Raw genomic sequence first — 27329 nt, 5'->3', positions numbered from 1 at the left:
GCCATGGCCGCTGAGCCTGCGCATCCGGAGCCTGTGCTCCGCAACGGGAGACGCCACAACAGTGAGAGGCCCGCGTACCACAAAAACAAAACAAAACAAAACAAACAAACAAACAAATATGTATATATATATATATATATATATATATATATATACACACACCTATATATATAAAAGATATATGGGACTTCCCTGGTGGTGCAGAGGTTAAGAATCTGCCTGCCAATGCAGGGGACACCGGTTCAATCCCTGGTCCGGGAAGATCCCACATGCCGTGGAGCAACTAAGCCCATGCGCCACAACTCCTGAGCCTGGGCTCTAGAGCCCGCGAGCCACAACTACTGAGCCCGAGTGCCACAACTACTGAAGCCAACGTGCCTAGAGCCCGTGCTCTGCAACAAGAGAAGCAATCACAATAAGAAGCCCGTGCGCCGCAATGAAGAGTAGCCCCCGCTCGCCACAACTAGAGAAAGCCCGCGCAGCAACAAAGACCCAATGCAACCAAAAATAAATAATAAATACATTTTTTAAAATAAAAAAAATAAAATAGATAACCAACAAGAACCTACTGCATAGCACAGAGAACTATACTCAGTATCTTGTAATAACCTATGGAAAAGAATCTAAAATGAATATATATATAGGAAATCAACTACAGTTCAATAAAAAAGTAAAAATAAAATAATGTTCATTCAGGCTCTTCAATACTACTTTCACCCTGATTCTGAGGATTTGGGTAAGCCATGTATTTTATTTTGTTGTTTTTTTTTAAATTATATATTTATTTTATTTTTGGCTGCGTTGGGTCTTCATTGTTGCGCATGCACGTGGGCTTTCTCTAGTTGTGGCGAGCAAGGACTACTCTTCGTTGTGGTGCGCAGGCTTCTCATTGCGGTGGCTTCTCTTGTTGCGGAGCACGGGCTCCAGGTGCACGAGCTTCAGTAGCTGTGGCACATGCGGGCTCAGTGATTGTGGCTCGCGGGCTCTAGAGTGCAGGCTCAGTAGTTGTGGCGCACAGGCTTAGTTGCTCCGCGGCATGTGGGATCTTCCCGGACCAGAGCTCGAACCCGTGTCCCCTGCATTGGCAGGTGGATTCTTAACCGCTGTGCCACCAGGCAAGCCCCAAGTGATGTACTTTAAAGAGCTGAATGCTTTTGTATTTTATTGTGAAAAAAAGAAAAGTGACGTAGAAATAAAAAGACTGAATTTTATTTAAATCTTCTGTTTTAGCTGTCTTTCCTGACACCACTGCAGCAGGGAAAGAAGAGACACCACCGCATCACATGCCAGATAAGGGGAGAAGCCCATATTCGCCGCACAGCCTGCTTTGACACCCACGTGGGAGGAGGTCCTTGCTTCTGCTGGGTGGGATGGGAGTCCCTGCGTCCCCCGGTCCCTACTGACACCACGGTGGGGTGGCCTTGTTACAGCTGAGTGATGACCGAGGCCCTGATTCCCCACTGCCCCTCTGACACCACGCAGGAGGGAGGGTCAAGAGCGCCCTGTTACTGCTGGGTGGGGTGGAGTTCCAGGCTCCCCACATGCCGTCCACTACACCACAGAGTCAGTGGCGGGGCTCCATAAGGGCCTTGGGGGTTAAAGTCCTGCTCCCTACTTGGTCTGCTGGGGTACTGAGTGTCTCCTTACAGCCTTGGGAGGGTGGAAGTCTAGGCACCCACTTGGCTGTTGCTGGCATGTGTGGGGATGGGACCACAGCTTTTTTCTGTGGCATTTGTCTGAAAGTTTTCTGTCTTGCTAGCCTACCCCTCACCTTGTCCTCTGGCTTTTCTTAGAGCCTTTTTAAAAAATGCAGCCCCTGGCTTTCTGACTGCCAGCTTCTTCAGCTCCAAGTCTGGGCAATGTGAGGGGAATCACTGCCATGCTGTTCCTCAAGCCCCCGGGTCCCTTGCATGAACTGCCCTCTTGTCTCTACCTTTCTTCTAATTTTGCTGTACATACAATTTCCGGGGTTTTTATTTGTACTTAGCGGGAAGAACATGGAAAAGTACATCTACTCCATCTTCCCAGAAGTGTAAGTTTAATTTTTACTGTTAAACTAAATCCTAAAGATTAAGGGCCCTCCATCCACACAATGGAATATTATTCAGCCTTAAAAAGGAAGGAAATCCTGTCACCGGCTACACCGTGGATGAAAAGTGAGTCACAAACAGACAGTACCGTGATTCCACTTCCATGAGGTCCCTAGAGCAGGTCACATTCATAGACAGAAAGCAGAGTGGTGGCTGCCAGGGGCTGGGGGAGGGGGATGGGAGTTGTTCAGTGGGTACAGAGCTGCAGTTTGGAAGATAAAAAGAGTTGTGGAGACTGGCTACAAATCAATGTGAATGCACCTACCACTACCTTTGAAATGAAGAATTACATATCTTGGTTAAGATAAATTTTATGTTATGTGTATTTTATCACAATTAAAAAAAAAAACTAAGAGCCCTCTGTGATGTGATATAACTTCTAAGATACCTGTTGCATATTCAATAAATATTAGAAGGTGCAAGCCATACTTGACAGAGACTAGGTACCATAACGGAGAAAGGAAGAAATGAAATAAATAAAAAGAATTTTGTCTTTGGAAGTTGAAATTTAATTGGGGGGCATGATAAAAATACACAGAGACATAAATTTTTGAACAAAGGTAGTATGAACAAAGTTCTAATATTGCACCAGAGGCAGAGGGAAAGCAAATTACAGAGAAATAGTAAGAGTAACTGAGTAATAATAACTGGGATTAGCATGAGGACTGAGATTATATTGAAGGAGAAAAAAGAATCCAGTAGAGTACAGAAATGGTGAAATGACAGCACTATTCAAGAAATATACTGAATACAAGTTTTGAAAGAAATAATCAGAATGCATATTCAACTCTCTTACAGAAGTTAAGACTACATTATTAAGTTTTAATCATGAAGTGCCCAAAATATTACCTTTCACGTTCCATTTGCCTTAGATGATCATTTTTTATAGCTTCAATCACTAAATTAGTATGTGGGTCATCCTGGGGGAAAAAAATGAGTGATTCAGAAGTAAGAATCAAGAACTAGATTTCTAATCAACCTCACCACTAGGCTAGCTGTATAAAATGGAGAATATATTAATCTTTCTAAACTATTTTCCCTTATGTAAAGTAAACTTTTTCTTCTTACTTCTGATTACCTATCACATTCTCCACTGAACTAACGTAGATTCTAGCAGCTGATACAAGGTCAGGCTGGAAAGAATGGGGCCAAGTACACAAGTGTGGTTGTTAGTACAAATGTATGATATTATAAATTCTTAACTCAAATATAAATGCTTTAATGATCATCAATTACTTAGTATGATCCATATTGCTACTTCCTATTGAAAACACAGATGACTTCTTTCACAACATATATGACTTTTTCTCAATATGAAAGTTATATATAATAGTTAACATCTACCCAGCACTTACTATGTTCCAGGTACTATTTTAAGCATTTCACATGCATTATCTCATTTAATCCTTACAACCCTATACGGTAGGTTGTTATAATTAGTGCTATTTTAAATACAGAGGAACAAGGAGAGTTAAGTACTGAGTAGTGGGGCCAGCCACTATGCTGCGACACCCTTACACCCTATCAGGAAGACCTATTAGGTTGAATTTATGAAACTGACATTACTATACATTGTGATGTATCAACACAGGCAAGTGCACAGGGTATGACTCCATATAAAATAACATTAAAGAATGACAATTTTTCCTATGATTCTCCTTTTTGTTTTTTGACTAAAATTGTGCAGTCTGTTTTAACCATAATCTCTAGCCCAATTTCAATAGCCCTGGTGTCAACCTAATTTAAATAACAAATGAAAATGATAAAACACATTAATACGGGGCTGGGAGAAACCTGAAATGTCATCCACTCCAACTTTCTCATTTCTGGAGACAGAGAAGCACAGGTGATTAGGAGCTGGCTACATAATAGTCTTCTTCATACTCACATTTGGTGAAATGTATTTACCATCTTCATCAGTTTCTAATGGAACACCAATCAGTTTTTGGAATGCCTTCTTCATTTTTTCTCGATCTCCAACAGCAAAGTAACTAAGAATTAGGTTGAAGCCTGCCTTCAGGTTTGGTGCCATACTCATTATGTGCTCAAATGAATTAATGGCATCTGAATACTGCCCAGTTTTAATAAATGTAACTCCAATGTTCTGCATAATTTTAATCCTAGAGAAAAATAAACATGGATTCGCTTTAAAGGTCTGAACTCCCTAGTATGGCAATCAAGACATTCCACAAATAGTTTCCTTCTTTTCTTTCCCACTTTACTTCTTTTTTGTTTTGTTTTGTTAAGCTATATTGAGGTTTACTTTACACATCATAAAACTCACTTATTTTAAGTGTATGATTCAATAATTATTGCTATATTAACACAGTTGTGGAACCATAACCACCATAACCACATTCTTACTCTGTCACTTCCATCACCCCAAAAAGAGAACCTGTGCCCATCTGCAGTCATTCCTCCATCTCACCTCTAGCCCCAGGCAAACACTAATTTACATTCTGCCTCTCTGGATTTGCCTTTCCAGACACTGTATATAAATGGAGTTACAATATGTGCTATTTTGTGTCTGGCTTCATTCAATTAGCATAATCTTTTTGAGGTTCCTCCATATTACAGCATGTAAGAGTACTTCATTCCTTTTTTATTGCTGAATAGTATTCTATTGTATGGCTATACCACATTTTATTTATCCATTGACTACTTGATGGACATTTGGATTGTTTCTACTTTTTAGCTATTATGAATAATGCTGCTATAAACATTCATGTACAATACTTTGTGATAACACATGATTTCATTTCTCTTGGGTATATACCTAGGAATGGAACTGGTCATAAGGTAAATTTGTGTTTAACTTTTTTAAAGAGCAACCTAATTATTTTCCAAAGTGTCTGGGCCATTTTACATCCTCAACGTATGAGGATTCCGATTTCTCTACATCTTCCTCAACACTAATTATTGTCTATATTTGATTATAGCCATTCTAATGAATGTGATCCTACCTTATTTCTAACCACTCCTCAATATAACCCCATTTCAACTAAATCCTTTTACTCCTAATTCTCTGATCAGATCACAGTATCTCCCGGACTCTTCTCACAGTGCTCCCTTTGTCGGGAATGTTACCCCTTCGCTTGTCTTCGCTTAGTAACCAACTCAAGTATACCTCCTTCGTTAAGCCTTTCTTGACCTTTCTTGTTCTCAATAATTATTCCTTCAACTTAATTACTATACTGCTTCATGATTATGGATTGTTAAGCACTTAACATATACTATATAATATTATTATCTTTTTCTAAAATGCTCAAATTCTTGGCCTCACCTGGGTTAAAAGTACCTCAAGGGCATTGTGTTCTATAAGTTAGATATTTGCTGATGATAATGAGATATCATGCATAATTCGAAAACAAATTATTGCGAAAAGTGCCATTTACAAAGAAATTAACTTTCACAGAGGCATTGTACTGTGCCTAGGAGAAATTATGACCAGTAAGTACCCTGGTACCCGCCTATGTTCACATAGTTATAACCAGCCCATAAGGCAATCTACTGTTTCTGCTCCTGAAATACTGTAAGAACAGGAAACATCCCAGTATCCCCCTCTTCCCCCCTCTTCTAAGATTCAACAGTAACCCTTCCTCTCACTCTTCCCTTCTCAAGCTGTAGTAAGAATGTAAGGAGGTCTTGGTTTCCAGTCTTGCATTCTGGAGTCTGCTATGTTCTAAAGAACCACCGTTTGATTCGGTGTTGGCGGTAAGCTGTATTATGGCGCTAATGGCCCACAGCATTATTCCCTATATAGGCCCATTAGCTTAGTTTTATTCCAACTGATCACATGTTATGCCTTCAACCTTTAACTTCCATCACACAAATGCATGCCAAGTAGTCACAAGGGGACAGACCAAAGTACTACAGCTACAACAAGAATCTAACACCTCTCATGTACAGATACCACAAAGCACTCAGCCCACTGGCAACGCGTCAAAAGAGTGACCTTGTTTCTGAAGAATGACACTTAAAATTTACAAACTTACCTCATTTCTTTATGGACACTTGGAATTTGATCTAAGGCCATTCGGTAGAATTTAATGGCTTTGGAATAATTTCTTTGCTTTAAATAAATATTTCCCATATTCACTTTCAACCGTCCTAATTAAAAAAAATTTAATGAATATATAATCTACTTTTTTCACTTTTTCTATGATATTTTAGATGACCTTAGTTTATATTTTTTGAAGGTCTTCTCAACTTATGAAGCTTCAGACATTAACTAAAATTCTCACTTTAAAACAGTTATACTATTTTCATGTATGTGCACACTAAACTTCTGCAAGGAATTGGAACTTAAGACAGATGGATTCCTGGAAACATGGCTAGAAAACAATAGAGTGATATTATAAAACTGGAGTTGTGTTCTTCTAAGAAAACATGGGACTTAAAAAATATTAGATAATTCAAAATTAGACCTTCTTTTGGACGTTATTCCAGCATCTCCCAGAGCTCCAATATGTACAGTTTATCCTTTTTTCCCCCACGTTTTCTACAGTAAGCATTTATGAAGTGATGAGAAAAAGTGTTTCTACAAAACTTGAGACTCAGCTCAAATGCAACGGTCCACTCAGAAAGCTTGTCTAGACTTTCCAACTCGTACTCGAATAATCCCACACATCTTCTCACCAGGACTTGGGGGTCCTAGGTAATAATTAGCTCTCCGTAATCCTGATCCTCCCTCCGCTCTACAGGGCCCACCCCAGGACCCAGGATGAAGACGCCAGTAGCTCAGGAACAAAAAGAGTACACTTACCTGGTTTAAACTATATGATGTAATAGTTTAATAAAATATTAAAGAAAATGATATTCTGATATACTTTAATACTGAGACCAAAAAATTACACAATATAAATGCTAAATATAAACAACGGTCTCTTGTGGATAATTATACAAGGGAAAGCATGTTCTGTAGGTTGCCATGACTCATTCTACCTGTGATACAGAATACTGTTTTCATTTACTGTTAGGCAATACATCTTATACCAACTGTATTTCTTCAATTTTATTTGTGTGAATTTTCATATCTTTAAGCAGGGCACCTCTATCACAAATATGAATTTTCTCAGAGCACAGATCATTTCATTATAAGAAAGCATAAAGTGAGGAAATTGTAAATTAACAGTACAAAAGAACTATACTTACTGGAAAAACTGACTATACACACTTACCTGCATTGCTAAACATCTTATTTTTCACTATAACTTGATAGGTGTTAAGTGCTTCAGGATACATTTCATTAGCTGAATATTGACTGGCCAAGTTGAAAAGAACCTAAGGAAAAAATAGTGCAAAGAGACACATAATGATCATTTTAGGCCCCTTTTGCTTATAATCTTCCTAGAGATTAAAATACTATAACAAAGTTAGATGCTTCTATCAAGATACCCAACCCATTAGGCAATGAAGTACACAGAGAACACCCTGCATTCTAATATGAACCAGAACATTAAGACAGGTGGGAGCTTCCCTGGTGGCACAGTGGTTAAGAATCCGCCTGCCAATGCAGGGGACACGGGTTCGATCCCTGGTCCAGGAAGATCCCGCATGCCAAGGAGCAACTAAGCCCGTGCATCACAACTACTGAGCCTGTGCTCTAGAGCCCGCGAGCCACAACTACTGAGCCCGTGTGCCACAACTACTGAAGCCCGCACGCCTAGAGCCCGTGCTCCGCAACAAGAGAAGGCACCGCAATGAGAAGCCTGCGCACCGCAACAAAGAGTAGCCCCTGCTCACTGAAACTAGAGAAAGCCCGCGTGCAGCAACAAAGACCCAATGCAGCCAAAAATAAATAAATTAAATAAATACATTTATTAGAAAAAGACAGGTGGAGCTTTCCTCTAAATTTCACCTAATTTTCCATGTATTCTTTCTAACTCATGGATTTGCTATCTTTTAATCTCAGGAAGACCCACAAAGAATAAATGTGTATTATTACTATTGCTGGTAATAAAAGGAATAAGGAAGATAGTGGACCAAACTCTCTTTGTGAATATAAATTAAACATCATGTGGAATACCTTAAACCTTAATTTGTATAGTACTGCTGCTCTATATGCAAATTTATAATTCAAATCATTAAGTTATAGTAAATTATGTTCCTAAAGGAAAAAAAATAATCATCACAAATTATTCCCAAATCTAAAGACTCCATGGAATTTAAAAATATTAGCTATAAATAGTAAACATACAAAAATTCTTCTTATTCTAAGTTCTAATGTCCATTTTTCCACTTGTTTAGCATATGAAGACTTTTCCTACTGAAAACACACCCTTTTAAACAGCAGTATAAATATCAAAGAAGTGTCTTTTCAGAATTGAATAAATTTTGCTAGAAATTAGCTGTTTCTTCCCCCCTACTCTCCTCACAGAACATTATCTTATTCACCTAGTTTGAAGTTCTCCAAAATCACAGACCAAAAAGTCCACATTAGAATCTCGTTATCGGGACCTCCCTGGTGGCGCAGTGGTTAAGAATCCGCCTGCCAGTGCATGGGTTCGAGCCCTGGTCCGGGAGGATCCCACATGCCACGGAGCGACTAAGCCCGTGAGCCACCACTACTGAGCTTGAGCTCTAGAGCCTGCGAGCCACAACTACTGAAGCCTACGTGCCACAACTACTGAAGCCTGTGTGCCTAGAGCCCGTGCACTGCAACCAAGAGTAGTCCCCATTTGCGGCAACTAGAGAGAGCCCATGCGCAGCAACGAAGACCCAATGCAGCCCAAAATAAATAAATAAATAAATAAATTAGAACCCCGTTATCTCTCTATGTTTGGTGACGGATGTTAACTGGACTTATTGTGGTGATCATTTCATAATATATACAAATATCAAGTCATCGTGTTGTATACCTGAAACTAACGGAACACCGTATCCCAATTATACCTCAAAACAAAACAAAACGAATCGCGTTAAAGTATCCACCCTGAATAGAACCCAAATATTAACACTCTTCATGAGTCCTTGGCTGGTAGGTTTACAAGTATTTACTACATAATTAAAAATGACTAATTAACTAACTAAAGAAGATCACTGTACAGACCAAAGATAAGAGTGGTCCCATGAACTAAAGAGTATTATTAATCTAATTCTGGGCACCTTAAGTCCGATAAGGCTTAAAGAACAAGAGAAAACAAGAAACAAAAAAGAAAAAAGAGTTCTGGAATCTATAAATTCTCGCCAAGATAACTGTACTCAACAGGTACTGCATACTTACTGAGTAAGTTAAATCCAAATTGATGTTTTCTGGACTTGTAACTTGTTCTCGTTGTCTCACCAGGACTCTCTCTTTTCTTCCTGCATCTTTTGCCTTTTCTAAGGCCTGAAATCAAGCGTACACTGTGTAAACTCCTTTGAGCACTCACACGGAATGTGGTGCATTAGGGAAGTGTCTGTGGGAAGCAGGGGTGGCTGCCATTACCCCTGGGTTCCCTGATGCCCCGTGTGCTCCTACCATAAACTCCCCTTCTATTGTTTAAACGGGAGCTCTTCCTCCCACATGGAAAGGCCAGGTGTCTTCTCTGGGAAAGAACAGGAAGCATGGGGGCTAAGACCTGGAGCACACCTGCCGCACGTCGAGGCTCTCCATCACCTCACCTCCCACCCCCTCTCGGTCTGACCATGTCTATCTACTTCCTTTTTCCTCCCAACTCCTGAATCTTTGGTGTTTTAATTCAATCTCATGAGGTAGGAATTTAGGTGGATTTGTTTGGTTTCTCAGATGCTCAAAATACAGACAAGTATTGGATCATGGATCATGGATCACTGCTACCCAATATGACAACAGATCCTTAGTTTCGCTCAGATCTTACTCAGGATGCCAAGAACCTTTCATCGATTTCCACTGAGAGACTGACCACAGTCACATTAATTAAACATGGAATTTTTTTTTTTTAGAACTAGATAAAAAAGCACAGGTTCTGTGAGCAATAAAAGTAGCTTACACTGAATCTTTCTAATGGTATTCATTGATCTGATAACTAAGTCACAGAAATTATATTTATGTGGTATGATGACCAAAGTAATGTGAACAAAGCAAACTAAGAGAAAAGATTCAATTAAAAAAAAAGCAGCAGCGTTGGACTGCCAAGAAGCAAACCACGATTTTGCAGTTTACTTCGGACAAAATACTTCAGAGCAGTCAGGCCTGAACGAGAAGACAGCCCTTAGTGCTGTCTGTGGGCCATGGGCTCCGCCTGCAACAGGCTGTGCGTCCCGTTCAGCAGTCCACCAGGCTGCAACATTTAGCCAACCGACGCACTGGAATTTTTTCCCCTCCTTAAATGACCAATGTGAAAAATTACAAAATCAGCCAACTGTTTTGACTTCAGAGTTTATGAAGCAGAGTTGCAACTGCAGGTTCTCAAAATAATTAGTTCAGTGAAAACTCTAAGGCCAGTCCACAACAAAATAAAAGTATTTATCTATAAATGTGCTTATACAGGTACATACATAAAGATACATAAGCACACGCTTCATAATCTTGAATCTTATCAGTTTATGAACTCACCAATCTTAAGTCTCCACAACTGTTAGCAATACAGCTTTCTTCTACCAACTCATTTACTTTCTTCTCTAATTGTCTTATCTTTTCTTCTGGACTGTTAAAGAAAAAAGCAAGTATATTCTGAATCATTCAACCACTAATAATACATACAAAATTTAACCTACTTTTAACATTGTCCATCATGTGCTTATAAACTTTAAGAGTAAGTCACAGATAAGACAAATATATAAGTGGCCTTAAAGAATAAATGTGCCACCGTTTTTAATAACTACATTATATAATTATTCATAATGGTAAAAATAGCTAACATTTATTTAGCATAAGTATAATTTAATTTTGAGCTAAATGCTTTACCCTAATTATGTCACTTGATCTTCATAAGAATATTTGATACAAGTACTATCATTCTCTCATTTCACCGACAGGGAAACTGAGGTTTAGAAAGTACTGGCGGTCCAGTGGTTAGGATTCCGTGCTTCCACTTCAAGAGGCATGGGTTCGATCCCTGGTCAGGGAACTGAGATCCCACGAGACACACAGGGCGGCCAAAAAAAAAAAAGAAAGTTAAGTACTAAGCCTGAGATCATACAGCTAGTAAGTAACAAAGCCAGGATTTAAACACATGATAAGGTAACTCTAGGGCCATGCTGTTGCATTACCATCCCCAAAGGAAAGCAGATTCTATGGCAAATGAAAACTTTATCTATGGTTAGAAAGACTGAAGACCCCATAAAAGAGAGAAAAATTATTTGCTACCAAATAGATACCACAGAGACTTTTTTTTTTTTTTGGCCGTGCTGTGTGGCTTGCGGCATCTCAGTTCCCCGTCCAAGGATCGAACCCAGGGCCATGGCAGTGAAAGTACCGAGTCCTAACCACTGGGCCGCCAGTGAAGCCCCACTCACCACAGAGACTTCTAACAAGGTGAGGAAGTTTAAAGCCCGGACTTCATTAGTAGCAAATGAAGTGTCCCCAGATCAGCCATGTTTCAAACACAACATCAGTGTTGTTTTAAAACCACTTTCTTTCAATAAAACACAACACTCTGAATGTACATCACTGCCTAAATAAACTTTTACTACAAATATATCACAGTAAACATCAATTCTCTTAATTCTCTACAAATGGACTTTTAAAAAGAACACAGGAATAGGGCTTCCCTGGTGGCGCAGCGGTTGCGCGTCCGCCTGCCGATGCAGGGGAACCGGGTTCGCGCCCCGGTCCGGGAGGATCCCACGTGCCGCGGAGCGGCTGGGCCCGTGAGCCACGGCCGCTGGGCCTGCGCGTCCGGAGCCTGTGCTCCGCAACGGGAGAGGCCGCGGCAGGGGGAGGCCCGCGTACCGCAAAAAAAAAAAAAAAAAAAAAAAAAAAAAAAAAAAAAAAAAGAACACAGGAATAAATTTCACAGTATAGGTTTGTCTATAAAATCATATTCTTCAGTAAAACCTGGGATTAAGACAACATATTTTATTAGTTTATAGAGACTGCAAAATCCTAATAATAGATGGTGGCTTTCTAAAGGTTAGGAAGCTCAGCATTCAAAGTACGGAATTCTATTTTCAAGCTGTCTGAAACACACTAATAAATGTCTTTCAATGTTGCTTACGGGTTGTTATAATTAAGCCTAAAATATCAATATAAAAACGTAACGCTCAAACTCTGTGAGAGACTTTTATGGAGACAGTGCAAGTCACGACCCTGCCCCTACCAACCGCCAGGAGAACAACTCTGAGCAGACGCTGCCGGCGCCTCCACGGGAGCCGGCTGCTGCCCCGCGGCCCCGAGCGCGAGGGCTAGGCTACAGCAGGGTCTCACCCCCTGCCTGATGTCCGGTTCCATCAGGCACGTGTGATGAATTCCTGGCCAGTGAGAAATGAAGACGCGTCCGCCTGCGGCAGACGTCTCCCGGAGAGATCCCTGCTCTTCAAAGGGGACCTAAGACTGAGCGCCTTCGGACTCTAGGCTTCATCAACTACAGGAAGGTTCTGAACTCCCGTGGCCCTCCTGGAATCGTGAGGATGGGCAGGCTCTTGAGAAGAGCCAAGAGAAACAGAAAGAAGCTGAACCAGCGTGAGGTTATTGAGAAGTTAAATTAACCATACTCCAGACCGCCTGTTATGGGAAATAATAAAACATTCTTGTTGTGTGTGTTTTTTCTATCGTTTTCAGCCGTTAGCGGCTGACACGATCCTAAATGACATATTTAAGTAAGATAACATGTATTTACTGGCAAACTTGCTGTCACTAACCAGGATACAAAGTAAACTGACTTTCTAAAGAAGTTCCTTATTAGTCAAAAAGGGAAATTATGTAATTTATACAACAGACCAAATACCAGGTTTAAGAATTACAATTTAAAAACATGAGCCCTGGAAGTAGACCACCTGGGTTCAAGTCTCAGTCCCGCCGTGTACTAGCCTGACCCAGCGAGCTCTCCATACTTCCCTCCCCCTGAACTGATGACACAAGAGCTCGGTCTTCTCGGGGAAGCTCGTGCACAGCGCAGGGCACGCAGCGATCGCACAGTGAGCACCCGGTAAATGCTGGCTGCTATCGCTATTTGTAAAATCTAATGGTGCTTAGATATCAGTAAATGTACACAGCTGAATTTACACCGTAGCTTTTTAGCTACTCTCTAGTCAATGGCACAAAACTAAGTTAATTCTATAAAAAATTATATTTCTCAATATCAATATGACAAACTAACTTATACATTTTCTTAATTTTTTTCTTTGAAATATCCTTTTAAAATAAGACTATCTTATTACATGTACAACCCCATTTGGCCTTCAAGAGAATCAATATTGGCACGTATAAAAATCAGACACATCTTCAAGTCAATAATATTACAGTAAAACTGCATGGAATACACAGGGCTGCTTTTCTGAGACTTGATTCTTTTGCTAGCTCCGAGAACCAGGGATGATGCTTTGGTTACTATTCTGCTGACATGAACTTTTCAAATACGTAAGGATTATGTACTTGAGCAGTAAAAGTTAAGAACATGCAACGACCACAGCAGAGCAGCACAGGACTTGCATACCTGTCTTCGTTCCTGGCCTCCAGGGGCGGTGCAGGGCCCCGCGACTGACCAAGGGGGTCGAACGCAGAGCCTGAGACACAGTCAAGAGTTCACATTTAGTGCTCAATCCAGCACAACTGAAGGGATATGAAACCGCGCACGTGCTATTTAACTTACCTATTTATTAAATGGAATGGACATTTTTTACGCTTACATAAATATTTTGCATATTAAGAAACTGGTAAGATTTTTAACATACATAAAACCATGTAAATAAAACTGTGCGTTACCATGTAAAAACAAAAATAAATATCTCTCAGTATTTATTTCTCCCCCATAGTAATCTATCCCTATTATGAACTCTAAATGGTCAATCATGTGAGTAATAACCTGGTATTAGCCTTTTAATTTTCCATTACTGGTATAATAATCATTAATTTTTGTCACAACAATTTTATTTAAAAATTATTATTTAACTTATCATATATTTAAATACTATTTTCACCTTTAATTCTTTAGCTCTAACTCACATACAAATTTTGGATGTAGAACCTGGTATATTTTGACAGATTACATGCCAGTGTAACTACCACCTCAACTGGGATGTGGAACATTTTCATCACCCCTTTCCTTTCTTAATGGTACCTAAAATAATCAATGGCATGTTAGACATTATTTAATATGGTAATATATTTACACATACAAAAACATTTTTAAAAAATTAATAGCTGAAATAGAACAAACCTCTCAAAGCTGCTTTGGTAAAACCAGCTGCTCTCACTGCTGTCATGGGTCTAGTAACTCCATCCTTAGGAGAACAAGCATCATTTAAAGAGCATTCTTAAATAAGACCTGCCTCTTACTTGCAGAGCTGCACGACACACGTCGTAATACAGCCTAGCGTGTAACACTGGTTTCGTCCCCTGCCGGCTTGCTCCGTGCTCCCACCTCCTCATGTGCCGGCCTGTCTGCACTTCACCTTTCCTCTGTCAAATTTTGATTCCTTGTCTAACTGGACTTACTCCCAGTTTGAAAAGAAAAGCATTCTTAAGGATTTTTAGATAGTACCTTATGCAGCTCAGTAGCTGGCTACTCCCCTACTTTTGGTTAGTCTCCTATATGCCTAAGGGAGAAACCACAGAAACTGCTGTAAATGACAGCAAAGGAAAAGCGGGTCCCAGAGTACATCCTACAAGCAAACTATCAGGCCTATGTCCATTCCCAGTGGGATTTCATTTGAGACCTGAGTAAATAAATCCAAAGAGACTTTGCCACCAAAGATTTCAAACGGTCCAAACTTTAGCCCACAGTTTAAAGAACCAGGGTCACTATATAAGTAACAGCTTAAAAAAACTTTGGTAATAATATTCTAAGTCACAGGAAAGGCCCAAAATGAACACCCACACAATGGAGATACCTGAATAGCCCCTGTCATTGGTCTTCCCACTGACGATGCCAGGGATGTCTTGGACTAGTAAACAAAAAACTAAGTTAAAACGATTCCAAAAAAGGCCTACATTTAATTTTATAAACCAAAGTATAAAAGTTTTCTTTATAACTTTTTTTCCTTCATTCTATTGGCAAGTAAACCTAAACATAATTTTTTCCCATTTATCTCCCGAGGATATAGGATCAAACAATAAAACTCTAAAACAGGCATTGGCAAACTATAACCCTCAGCCTTTGTCCTGCGACCCAGCCGCAGTCCATCTGCCTGCACATCGTCTGTGGCTGCCTCTCTAAGAATGCTGAGCTGGGTTCCAAAGAGCCTAAACCACAGGGCCCTTCACAGAAAAGCTTGCTGTCTCCTATTCTGAAACATCACCAAAAACCAAATTTATGAGTGATACCTGCTTTGGTTGATTAATAAACACATGCGTCACATGATACGCTGTTATATAACATATAAGGCCACTTTCTTCATTCACAGGAAGGGATGCTTGGAAGGCAAGTGCCCGGGACCTCTAGGTTCTAAAACCATTTTTATGACCCATAAGAAATATTATCATAAAGACTAGGAAACACTATTTCACCTCATTCCTCCATTTTTCTCCCATTCCTCTATTATTTCACATAAGCTAAAATATCCAAATTGTAGGTACTTTGGGCAAGATTTAAAAGATTTTCTTTTATGGATTTTAATATAGCATCTTTCCTCCAACGATCTCAAATAAAAGCAAGACCCAATTATATGCCTCTGAAGTTTTTCTTAAATTTTATTTTTTCATGTATTAATTAGTAAGTTTTTAAAAATTATAAACATTATGTTTAAATAACATCTAACCTCACATAAGATATACGAAAGGAATACACATGACACTTGGTTATATTATACAGAAAATGAAAAGAAGTCAATCAACAAACACGAGGTTTACAGCTAGGAAAAGACAATAAAATATTTTCTGTTATATTTAAAACCAAAATGACTAGAATATTCAAAGCTATTAATCAACAATTTATAAGGTTCATCACTAACCAAAATGGAAAATATATCCAGGTCATGGGCTGAAAGGCAGCCAAACTTATTTAGAACTAACTGCCTAAACTGAACTTACGTATGAGAAAATGCATCTTCATATCTTCAGCTTAAGAAAACCTACCCCACATCCAGTAGCTACAGGTCTAGCAACTGCTGTGCTTGATATTTTAGCAGTTATCTTGGGGAGGAAAAAAAACATAGTTAATAGAATTCAGATTAAGTTATATAATAGAAAACTGGAAAAGAAATAGAAAATATAGGCTCATCAATAGAGAAATATTTATATAATATCTGGAATAATTTCTTTTAAATTATTCTAAATATTAAAGAGCTCAAGTATTTTTAAGTATCAGGAAGGAGACCTATTCTGGAACTCATTTTAAAGGAGAAAAGGGACTTTGGAATGACCTGAGGGGTCAATAAGACAGATGAGTCTTCAGGGTCACGCCTACCATTCATTTTGCACGATTATCACTGCCAGACACTGGGTCTAACAACAGACAGAGGTTCTCAGGGAATCTGGGGTTGAATCTCAGCTCTCCCTCCACTTGCTTGTTTATTTTATCTTTGAACCTAAATGTTCTCATCTCTGAAATAAAGATGCAAAGTATGTTGATCACAAAGTTGTAACTGGAATCAAACAGGACCACAGCGGTGAAAAAGTGCGCTAAACAGGTTAGCTGCTGGGCATCTTTGTTTAAGTATTTGATTAAAACATCATTTTTAGAGGAGTTCTACTTCTGGGCTTGACAGACCGCTGTTTTAAACATCTCTCCCTCTAAGAACTACTAAGGCGGCTAGGGACAAAAATATTTTTGCAAAAAATCAGTCTGGATACATTAGAGAACCATCAAGGCCATGAGGAATTACATGGCCTCAAGCTGAGGAACAGAAGGGAAGACTGAGGACTGAGCTGCGTCTGGGCTGCTCTTCTCCCAGGGGTGTCTGTTAATGTGGAAGGCCAGGCCGCAAGGCTGAACAGAGCTCTTCACAGAAGACAGGGATGAAGACGTAAATCCTGGAGCTGGGCCTGCTGAGGTGGCAGCCCTGGGAATCCTCCAGTATTCAGACTTGACTGACCTCCAAAGGCTACACTCAGACTGGAAGGGAAATCAGAAGGACACCAGCCCTTGTAAGACCTGAGCCCAATTTAGAATCATCTCAAACTCAACTGGCTTGAGGTGATTCAGGATTCCTTGCATCTCTGAGGCCATAAGCAAAAGTAAATTCTCTCTAGTAAAAGATATCTGTCCTGATAAGGCAGCCACTACCCACATGTGGCTGTTGAGCATTTGAAATGTGGCTCAGGCAATAGGATCTGGATTTTAAAACTTTACTTACTTTTAAATGATTTAAATATAAATAGTCACATGTGGCTAGTGGTTATCACACTAGACAGCAGAGACCTACAGCCTTAAATTATCTCTAAAAATTTTCATTTACAATGCCTGGCATTCAGTCTAAAACAACCAGACACACAGGAACAAGACTACCTAACCAAAACCAAGAGAAATAAATGGAAAGACAGGCAGAAGGGGAAACATGCGATGGAAACATCAGACACAGGCTTTAACACAACTATGGTCAATATGTTCAGCGAATTAAAAGACAAGATGACAATTTCAGTAGAGAACTAAAAACTATAAAAAATGGATAAATGGAAATTCTAGAACTGAAAACTGAAAATAAAGTAAAATTCTGGCATTGTCCAGAAAGTAGTAAAATACTAAATTATACTAGACTTTGATAAGTTAAAGATGAGTATTGTAATCTTTACAAAAACACTAAAAAACGGCTAAAGAATGTAAGCTCCCAAGATAACAGAGGGAGAAACAGAATAATAAAAAATAATCAAACAAAAGAAGATAAGAAAGGAGAGAAAATGAAACATAAAAAAGGCAGGAAAAAACAAAAAGCAAATACTAAGGCAACAAATTTAAACCAAATCAGTAATTTCATTAAATGTAAATAGACTAAGATTATCTGACAATATTAAAACAAAAACAAAAAACCCAGAGCTCTATTCATGCTGCTAATAAATACATCTTAAATATATAGATATGAGAATGCTGGAAGTAAAAAGATGGGAAAGACATACAATGTAAACACTAGACAAAAGAGAGCTTGAGTAGCTCTAGCAATATACTAATATTTGACAAAACAGACAAACAGCATTACTAGAGACAGGACATTTTATAACAATAAAAGGGTCAATTTAACACAAAAATATAACAATTCTAAATGTCTTTACTCCAAATATATAAATCAAAAACCTAGAAAAAAGAAAGAAAACCACAATCACAGTGTAAGATTTGACCATTTTTCTCATTAATAGAACTGTAGTTCCCCTTCACAAAAAAAATCAGTAAAAATATAGAAAATTTGAACAAAACCATTAACAAACTTGACCTAATTGACAGATAAAAGGTCTTGGAAAAACATGAAAAGGAAGGATGTGGGTCTCAGCAATATTTTTCTGTGAGAACAAATTGAAGGAAAGAGACCATTTTTCTTTAACTCCTCACTAATGACTAGATCTGTTCTTCTGCTTTTTATTTTTGGCACTGGACTGATCTCTTAAGCGGACTGGATCCTACGTTACCTCTTTCTTTCTTCACCTTGCACCCTCACCACAGTGCCTTTCCTCACAGATCTCAAGGACAATCTGAACTGTGCACATCCTTAAATATTCAACTGTAAATCTATCTTCTAAGCAGCCTCTTCTGATTGTCCCAACTAGTGATAAAGAACTTATCTTTGTGGTCCCATAGCAATTTATACTCTTTTTACAACACATAATACATTATGCCTTGTAATTTCTATTTCTGACCATTTTATTCCCCTCCTTAAGTTCCTCTGGAGCTAGCTGGAATTTTATCCCTCTTAAGTGAGCCCAGTCCCTTTCATATAACAGTTGCACAATTTTTTCCCATTTAATACAGTAAGTAGGGTGTGATGAAGATATCATTCAAGGCGCTGGAGACCTGAGCTCTGTCCTGGTTACAGGTGAGTGCGAGACGTCGCCTCCCAGGCTTGTTTTCCTCATCATAACGTGAGGATCTCTGAAGTCCTTTCTAAATATGATGAAGGGCCAGTCTGGAGACATTACCACCTGTCTGATACCCAGAATCACTAAACTGAAGACAATGTTTGCTTATTTACTAAGTCACGTGATAAAGATTTGTGGAGGACCCACAGCAGCCAAACAAAGAACAATATGACAGTCTGCCTCCTCAAAAAGCTTATGGCCTTGTCATTAGCCAAGTGCAAGAACTTAACCTACAATTTTCTTTCCATAATGAAGGTAAACTTAAAATTAAAACATAGCTTGTGGAATGTGTAGTCAAGAATTGACTTCACCCAAAGAGAGGTCTGTCTGGCTTTGCCCTTTGTTACCGGGAGGAGATCTGCAGGCCCCTGGAATGTCCTGTCTGACACACCCGTTTGCCTGGGGGCTCTGGCCACCAGACAGTCTGAACTTCAGACTTCAGAGCCTGAACCTCCAGGAGGGGCTGGAGACTACCAGGCAGACATGAGGACAGTACGTGATGGAGCTCCATGGAGACTCTGGACACCAGAGCGGTGGGAGGGCTTCCTGGCTGGCGACCCTCCCAAGGACCGTCACCGCTCAGAGTGGCTGGGAGGTTAACGCCACCCAGGGCTCCACAGGGAAAGGATGACCAGAAGCCCCACGTTTGGACCCTCCCAGACTATGCCCTGTGTCTCTCTTCTCTGGGCAGATTTAACCTGCATCCTTCCCCTGTAATAAACCGTAAGCAGACCAGCTTTCAGCGAGTTCTGTGAGTCCTTTCAGAAAAGGACCGACGCTGAAGGTGGTTTTGTAACTGGTGTCAGAAGTGAGGACAGGCGCTTTCTCGGTGGCACAGTGGTTAAGAATCTGCCTGCCAATGCAGGGGACATGGGTTCGAGCCCTGGTCCGGGAGGATCTCACATGCTGTGGAGCAACTAAGCCCGTGCACCACAACTACTGAGCCTGCTGCTCTAGAACCCGCGAGCCACAACTACTGAGCCCACATGCCACAACTACTGAAGCCTGCGTGCCTAGAGCCCGTGCTCCGCAACAAGAGAAGCCACCGCAATGAGAAGCCCGCGCACCGCAACGAAGAGTAGCTCCCGCTCGCCGCAACTAGAGAAAGCCCACGTGCAGCAACGAAGACCCAATGCAGCCAAATAAATAAATAAATAAAAATAAAATAAAATCATTTTTTAAATAAATAAATAACTTTTTTTTTTAAAAAAAGGTCAAATGATCTTCAACAAGGGTGCCAAGACCATACAATGTAGAAAGGTCAGTCTCTCCCAAATGGTGCTGGGAAGACTGGATATCCACACTAAAGAATGAAATCAGACGCTTAATCTTGTATCACATACAAAAATGAACTCAAAATGGATTAAAGGCCCAAATGTAAAAAGACCTAAAACTATAAAACTCCTAGGAAAAAAACACAGGGGAAAATTTCATGGCATTGGACTTAGTAACGATTTCTTAGCTATGACACCAAAAAGCACAGGCAACAAAAGCAAAAAACAGACCAATGGGACTACATCAAATATAAAACCTTTTGTGCATCAAAGAACCCGATCAACAGAATTTAAAAAAAGCAACCTATAGAACGGGAGAAAATGTCTGCAAAGCACATACCCAATAAAGAATTCCTACAACTCAACAACAAAAAAATCAAATAACCCAGTTAAAAAATGGGCAAAATACTTGAACAGACATTTCTTCAAAGATGATATACAAATGGCCAAAGAGCAAATGAAAAGACAGTCAACATCACTAATTAACAGAAATATGCAAATCAAAACCACAATGAGAAGCACCTCATACCCATTAAAATTGCTACTATCAAAAAAATAGGGGCTTCCCTGGTGGCGCAGTGGTTGGGGGTCCGCCTGCCGATGCAGGGGACACGGGTTCGTGCCCCGGTCCGCGAAGACCCCACGTGCCGCGGAGCGGCTGGGCCCGTGAGCCACGGCCGCTGAGCCTGCGCGTCCGGAGCCTGTGCTCCGCCACGGGAGAGGCCACAATAGTGAGAGGCCTGCATACCGAAAAAGAAAAAAAAAAAAAAGTTTAAAAAAAATAGAAAATAACAAGTGTTAGTGAAGGTGTAGAGAAACTGGAACCCTTGTGCACTGTTGGTTGGATTGTAAAATGGTGTAACCACTATGGAAAACAGTATGGAGGTTCCCCCAACAATTAAACATGGAACTATCATATGATCCAGCAATCCCACTTCTGGGTATATATCCAAAGAATTGAAAACAGGGTCTCAAGATATTTGCACACTCATGTTCATAGCAGCACCATTCACAACAGCCAAGAGGTGGAAGCAACCCAAGTGTCCATGGAACAAAATGTGGTCCATCCATACAATGGAATGTTATTCAGCCTTCAAAAGGGAGGAGATCCTCACACAGGCTATATACCGTGGATGAACCTTGAGGACATTATGCTACATGGAATAAGCCAGTCACAAAAGGACAAAAACTGTATGATTCCACTTATATGTGGTACCTAGAATAGTCAAATTCATAAAGACAAGACAATAGAATGGTGGGGGCCAGGGGCTGGCAGAGGGAGATGGGGGTTGTTGTTTAATGGGGACAGAGTTTCAGTTTGGGAAGACAGAGAGTTCCAGGGATCTGTTTTACAACAATAGGAATTAATTTAACACTACCAACGTGTACATTTAAGAACAGTTAAGATGGTAACGTATGTGTTTTTTACCACAATAAAAAAAATTCACTTACTGGAGGTCTTCTGCCATGACTAGTTTTCACAGCTTGCTGAAAAGCTGTGTCATTCTCCAATTCCTAAAACGAAAAGGCAAATTTAACATTCAACATGAAGTGACAATTTTTTTTAATGTTTAACCTCGACTGTTTGGTGTTCATGATCCTCTATAATCCATTTCCTCCACCTGCTGACATCCAGGAAGGGCTCAAGGACTCCTGTCCTCGAATCCCCCTTCACACGGCACAAAATGCCAAAGCCCCTTCCCCCCTTAGGGAGAGGAGTACTGACAATGTCAGTCAAGTTTAAGGCCATTTCACTGGCTACTGCTTAAATGGGTGCTATCAAAAGACGTGGTTAAAAGATCAAGTATGCAAGGATACGGCCTTTCTTCTGTTTCTCTTTTCCCAGCAGCTGGAGCAGGAGGAACAGAGAATCACCCCCATCCTTTTTCCCTCTCTCCCTCCCCTCTCTTCTTCCATATTCTGGACCATGGCTAGGAGCCTTACCTGAGAAAACCTTAGGACAGAAAAGGCTGTATCCTCTCCCAGAAATGGGGCAAACACTTGCTCTGGTTTCATCTCTGCTTGCCCAAGTGAAAATGGCTTTTCATCTCACGGGAGAGGTAAAGTCTGAGATTCAGACTAGAGCCAGCCTAGGCTCCAGCGGGTCCAAGCTGTGATGCCACTTGGAACCAAAGCCTCCGTTGAAATAAAACGTTACTATGCTTTGCTGATTCCTGACCTATGCTCACATTCTCCCTGAGGAATCTGAGGAAAGTAACATTAGTCAAGTGCAAGATACCAGTGTTTCCGAGTTTCCTGGACAAAATGCCATTGTAGCCTCTCTCAAAAGCACCAAGCCTCTCCAACTGCCAGTCTAAGCAGCCTTTGTCCCCTGTCCCTTCAGCAGCACAAGTTCGGCTCCAGCCCTCCATACATCTGTGCTCAGTTCTCACACTCACCTCTGATTTACTGCAATCTACTTCCCACAGAAACATACTTGCTGATTATTAAAAAACAAACACAAACAATACACAAAAAATGAAGTCAATATCAATTAGCTTTTGAAAACCTTGGAGACAATTAAAGTAAAATGTTTGTATAACCAGGATGCTAATACAATGTATTTTAAATGTGATTATGTACAAGGATTCTTCTTTAATTTTACTTCAAATAATCTTCATAACCTTCCATATCAACTACATAAAATGAAGTAAGTACACGAGTCTCAGCCATAGAAACCAGGCAACTTTCACACGAAGTACAAAGCCACGGGCTGCCTTTGGAATAATTATACTACCTTGACACATCTTTCAGGAAAAGCCTTCCAATATTCCTAAATTATTAGTAAAATTTGATTAATCAGCTCAGTGAAGTCTCAATGACAAACTAAAAATTGTCAACAAATTCTCCAATTACAAATACCAAATCAACACAACTTTTGTCATTTTTTTCCTTTGTTCATGATTTGATTAACAATTTGCATAATCTATGAACACCTTAGCAACTGTTTCAAGTAATTCAGTTATATATTAATTTACACCAATTAATTAAAATAAAAGAAAACCATGGGTAAACCAAATTTTTTATTTTACTGTGTGATTTATTTTTGTGTATGATATTCTGAATATTTGCTTCAAGTTAAATAATGAAGCCACACTGGGATGACCTGAAGAGTTAGGAAGTTTCTCTGATGTTTTTAAGACTGATCATGATGATATATTAATTCCACTTGTGGGACTCTACCCAAGGAAATGTTTGATCACAATAGAGAAAATTATTTATGCATAAAATTGCTCATTGTGCTATCGTTATTAATAGGGGCAGAAAACTATAAATAATTATCCTATAGTCAGAAAATAATCAACTGTATATAGTCGGTATTATGCAGCCATTAAAATTATATTTAAATTTTTAGTACCATTAAACTTTAAGATGTAGCCGAATGTAAATAAGCAAACAGAAAAGTAAACATTAGTTCAATTCCAAACATGCTAAAAGAAAACTGTACGTGTATGCATGAAGGAAAGACAAAGCAACAAAATGTCAACCGGACTCATTTCTGACTGCTGGTATTATGGGTAATTTTGTTTTTCAACAATGAGCACGTATTTTTTTTTTATACATATAACTTTTATGACTGGGAGAAAGGGGGAGATTCAATGGTTTTCATAATTTATACTAGCTTAGGAAAATGTCCATGCTTTAATACAAATTTTTAAAAACTAGCCTATGTAATCATATCCGTGTATGTATAAGTGTTTGTATACAGGGAGGGAAAAACCTGAATATATTAAAAGACAAGGGAATACAGAAAAACATCGGGTGATATATCTAATACAGGTGCTCTTCAGGTAACAGTATTCATGTCATTTTATTTTTTTCTCCAATCTTATGTATTTTTCAAATTTTCTATGATGAACAGTATCTCCTAGATTTTTATTTCATATAGAGTAAGTGAATGATTTCTATTTTCTTTTCTTGCTTTCTCGCTAGGTCTCAAATTCACAGGCAAACATTTTTCTCCAGAGGAAAAAACAATTCAAAAATGACTGAAAAACTCTAGAATGAGATTTGCTAAATTAGTTTAAAGTCCTCTAAATGCTAATATTTGATTCTTAAATACTAGCAAGTAAATTAACGCCCACATCCTTCATCCTTACTTTATTTCACACGCTAATTAAAGATAACTTTATAAAGAGTTTTCTTTGGTTTTTGTCTTTTACAATTTGGAAACTATAACTCTCACAATCATGTAAACAGATTTAAAATATTCTTCAAGTATTTGTCTTAGTAACAATTTCATCCTGTAATTACTATACTACTAAATATTAAGCAGATATAGGTTTGTTGACATAAGCGAATATTCATAAAAGGGAAAAAGCAGGTTACGAAACAGTACACACAGTATGATACCATTTTATCCAAAAACAGAGATACAGTATACACATGCACATACATATGTGCATAGGGAAACATTTAGCGTTAAGCACTGTAAGTTAGTTAATGTTTATCTCTGGGTGGTTTATTTCTGGGTGGTTTCATAGACAGTTTCTATGATTTTAATCTTTCTTTATATTTATTTCTATTCTCTAATTTTTCTATAAAATACTTGTATAATTTAATTCAAAGAAGAAAAATAACTACATGACATTTCAAATTTAGAGCATTAAAAAAACTGATTTTAGGTACTTCAAGTGATCTAAGTCTTGTAACTTACATATTCAGATAATTGAAGAATACAAGTATATAATTGATCCTAATTCTTTTCCATAAACTTTTCCACATCTTTATGCTGCAATTATTACTATTGGTAGAAGTTAGTACAGTCTTCAGTAATAGCACTTTTCTAGGCTTTTAATCAACTTACTTAATCTAAAGCATGATAAAGCAGAACCCTCAAATCCAAAATTTTCATGAACCAGCTGGTTAGCAAAGACCAACGTAAAAAAAAAAAAAAAAAAAAAAAAAAAATTTTTTTTTTTACCTCCGTATCATAGGTTGGATTGTAGTCATTATAACCAGAATAAAGATCATCTTCATCTGTCTCTGGGGCCAGGTGCACATTTTGCATCATTTGTACCTATGAAAAATCACTGCTGTAAATGTATTCTTCGAATAAGAAATGATTGTTAATTGAAATAAAGTATAACTATTTAACAACCTTTCTGGTCAAATTTATCTCTACATGTGTTTATGGTTTAAACTTTTTTTCATGTCAAATTCTTAAAACTTGGTATCAAAACAGACACAAAGGTCAATGGAACAGAACAGAGAGACCCCAAAAAACCCATGCATATATGGTCAACTGATTTATGACGAAGGAGCCAAGAATATACAATGGGGAAAGGACAGTCTCTTCAATAAATGGTGTTGGGAAAACTGGACGGCCACATGCAAAAAATAAATCTAGGCCCCTACCTTACACCATAAACAAAAATTAACTCAAAATGGATTAAGGACCTGAAACCATAAAACTCCTAGAAGTAAACTTAGACAGTAAGTGCCTTGACATCGGTCTTGGTGATATTTTTTTTGGATACGACACCAAAAGCAATGGCAACAAAACTAAAAACAGATAAGTGGGACTATATCAAACTTAAAAGTTTCTACACAGCAAATGAAACCATCAACAAAATGAAAAGGCAACCTACTGAATATCTGCAAATCATATCTGATGAGGGGTTAATATCCAAAATATATAAAGAACTCATGCAACTCAACAACAACAAAAAAAAACTCAATTAAAAAATGGGCAGAGGGGACCTCCCTGGTGGCGCAGTGGTTAAGAATCTGCCTGCCAATGCAGGGGACACGGGTTCGATCCCTGGTCCAGGAAGATCCCACATGCCTCAGAGCAACTAAGCTCGTGCGCCACAACTACTGAGCCTGCTCTCTAGAGGCCACGAGCCACAACTACTGAGCCCACGTGCCGCAACTACTGAAGCCCGCACGCCTAGAGCCCGTGCTCTGCAACAAGAGAAGCCACCGCAATGAGAAGCCCACGCACCACGATGAAGAGTAGCCCCCGCTCGCTGCAACTAGAGAAAGCCCGTGCGCAGCAATGAAGACCCAACACAGACAAAAATAAATAAATAAATTTTTTAAAAAAGAAATGTCAAAAAAAGTTACTTAAAAAAAAAAATGGGCAGAGGACCTAAGTAGACATTTTTCCAAATAAGACATACACATGGCCAATACATACATGAAAAGATGCTCAACATCACTAATCATCAGGGAAATGAAATCAAAAGAGATTTCAGCTCACACTAGTTAGAATGGTTATTATAAAAAAGATTGGGACTTCCCTGGTGGTGCAGTGGTTAAGAATCCGCCCACCAATGCAAGGGACACGGGTTCAATCCCTAGTCCGGGAAGATCCCACGTGCCCCACAGCAACTAAGCCCGTGTGCCACAACTACTGAGCCTGCGCTCTAGAGCCCGCGAGCCACAACTACTGAAGCCCGTGTGCCTAGAGCCCCCGCACGGCAACGAAGAGTAGCCGCCGCTCTCCGCAACTAGAGAAAGTCCAGGCGCAGTAACGAAGACCCAACACAGCCAAAAATAAATAAAGAAATTTTAAAAAGAAAAAAAGAAAAAGAAGACCCAACGCAGCCTAAAATAAATAAATAAATAGATAAGACTAGAGATGGTCATTCCTTGGCGGTCCAGTGGTTAGGACTCCACGCTCTCACTGCAGAGGGCCCAGGTTTGATTCCCTGGTCAGGGAATTAAGATGCCATGAGCCGTGTGGTGCAGCCGGAAAAATAAAGACTAGAGATAAGCACTGGTGAGGATGTTGAGAAAACGGAACCCTCATGCACTGTTGGTGGGAATGTAAGCTGCTGTAGCCACTATGGAAAACAGTATGGAGGTTCCTAAAAAATTAAAAATAAAGTTACTGTATGGGGCTTCCCTGGTGGCGCAGTGGTTGAGAGTCCGCCTGCCGATGCAGGGGACACG

At 39.4% G+C, this 27329-nt stretch overlaps 1 protein-coding gene across 3 annotated transcripts in view; it reads right to left on the bottom strand.

Moving 5' to 3' along the window:
* IFT88 (intraflagellar transport 88) overlaps positions 1–27329 on the bottom strand; it is a 76768-nt gene that overhangs the window by 45883 nt on the left and 3556 nt on the right. For all 3 annotated transcript variants that reach the window (XR_008619071.1, XM_028497284.2, XM_055089685.1), the window contains exons 2-13: positions 25354–25449; positions 21882–21944; positions 16228–16284; positions 15045–15098; positions 14372–14435; positions 13649–13718; positions 10609–10699; positions 9316–9420; positions 7271–7373; positions 6086–6200; positions 3979–4210; positions 2940–3010 (exon numbers count right to left, since the gene is read on the bottom strand). Coding sequence is in view for 2 of the 3 variants with exons in the window: in XM_028497284.2 (XP_028353085.1) it covers positions 2940–3010; positions 3979–4210; positions 6086–6200; positions 7271–7373; positions 9316–9420; positions 10609–10699; positions 13649–13718; positions 14372–14435; positions 15045–15098; positions 16228–16284; positions 21882–21944; positions 25354–25443 (1115 nt within the window). In the remaining variant the exon portion in view is untranslated. The remainder of the gene's footprint in view (positions 1–2939; positions 3011–3978; positions 4211–6085; positions 6201–7270; positions 7374–9315; positions 9421–10608; positions 10700–13648; positions 13719–14371; positions 14436–15044; positions 15099–16227; positions 16285–21881; positions 21945–25353; positions 25450–27329) is intronic.

The sequence above is a fragment of the Physeter macrocephalus genome, chromosome 13 (genome assembly GCF_002837175.3).
Source record: "Physeter macrocephalus isolate SW-GA chromosome 13, ASM283717v5, whole genome shotgun sequence".
Lineage (NCBI taxonomy): Eukaryota > Metazoa > Chordata > Mammalia > Artiodactyla > Physeteridae > Physeter > Physeter macrocephalus.
The sequence above is the reverse complement of the archived record's forward strand: the minus strand, read 5'-3'. Positions and strand labels throughout refer to the sequence as shown.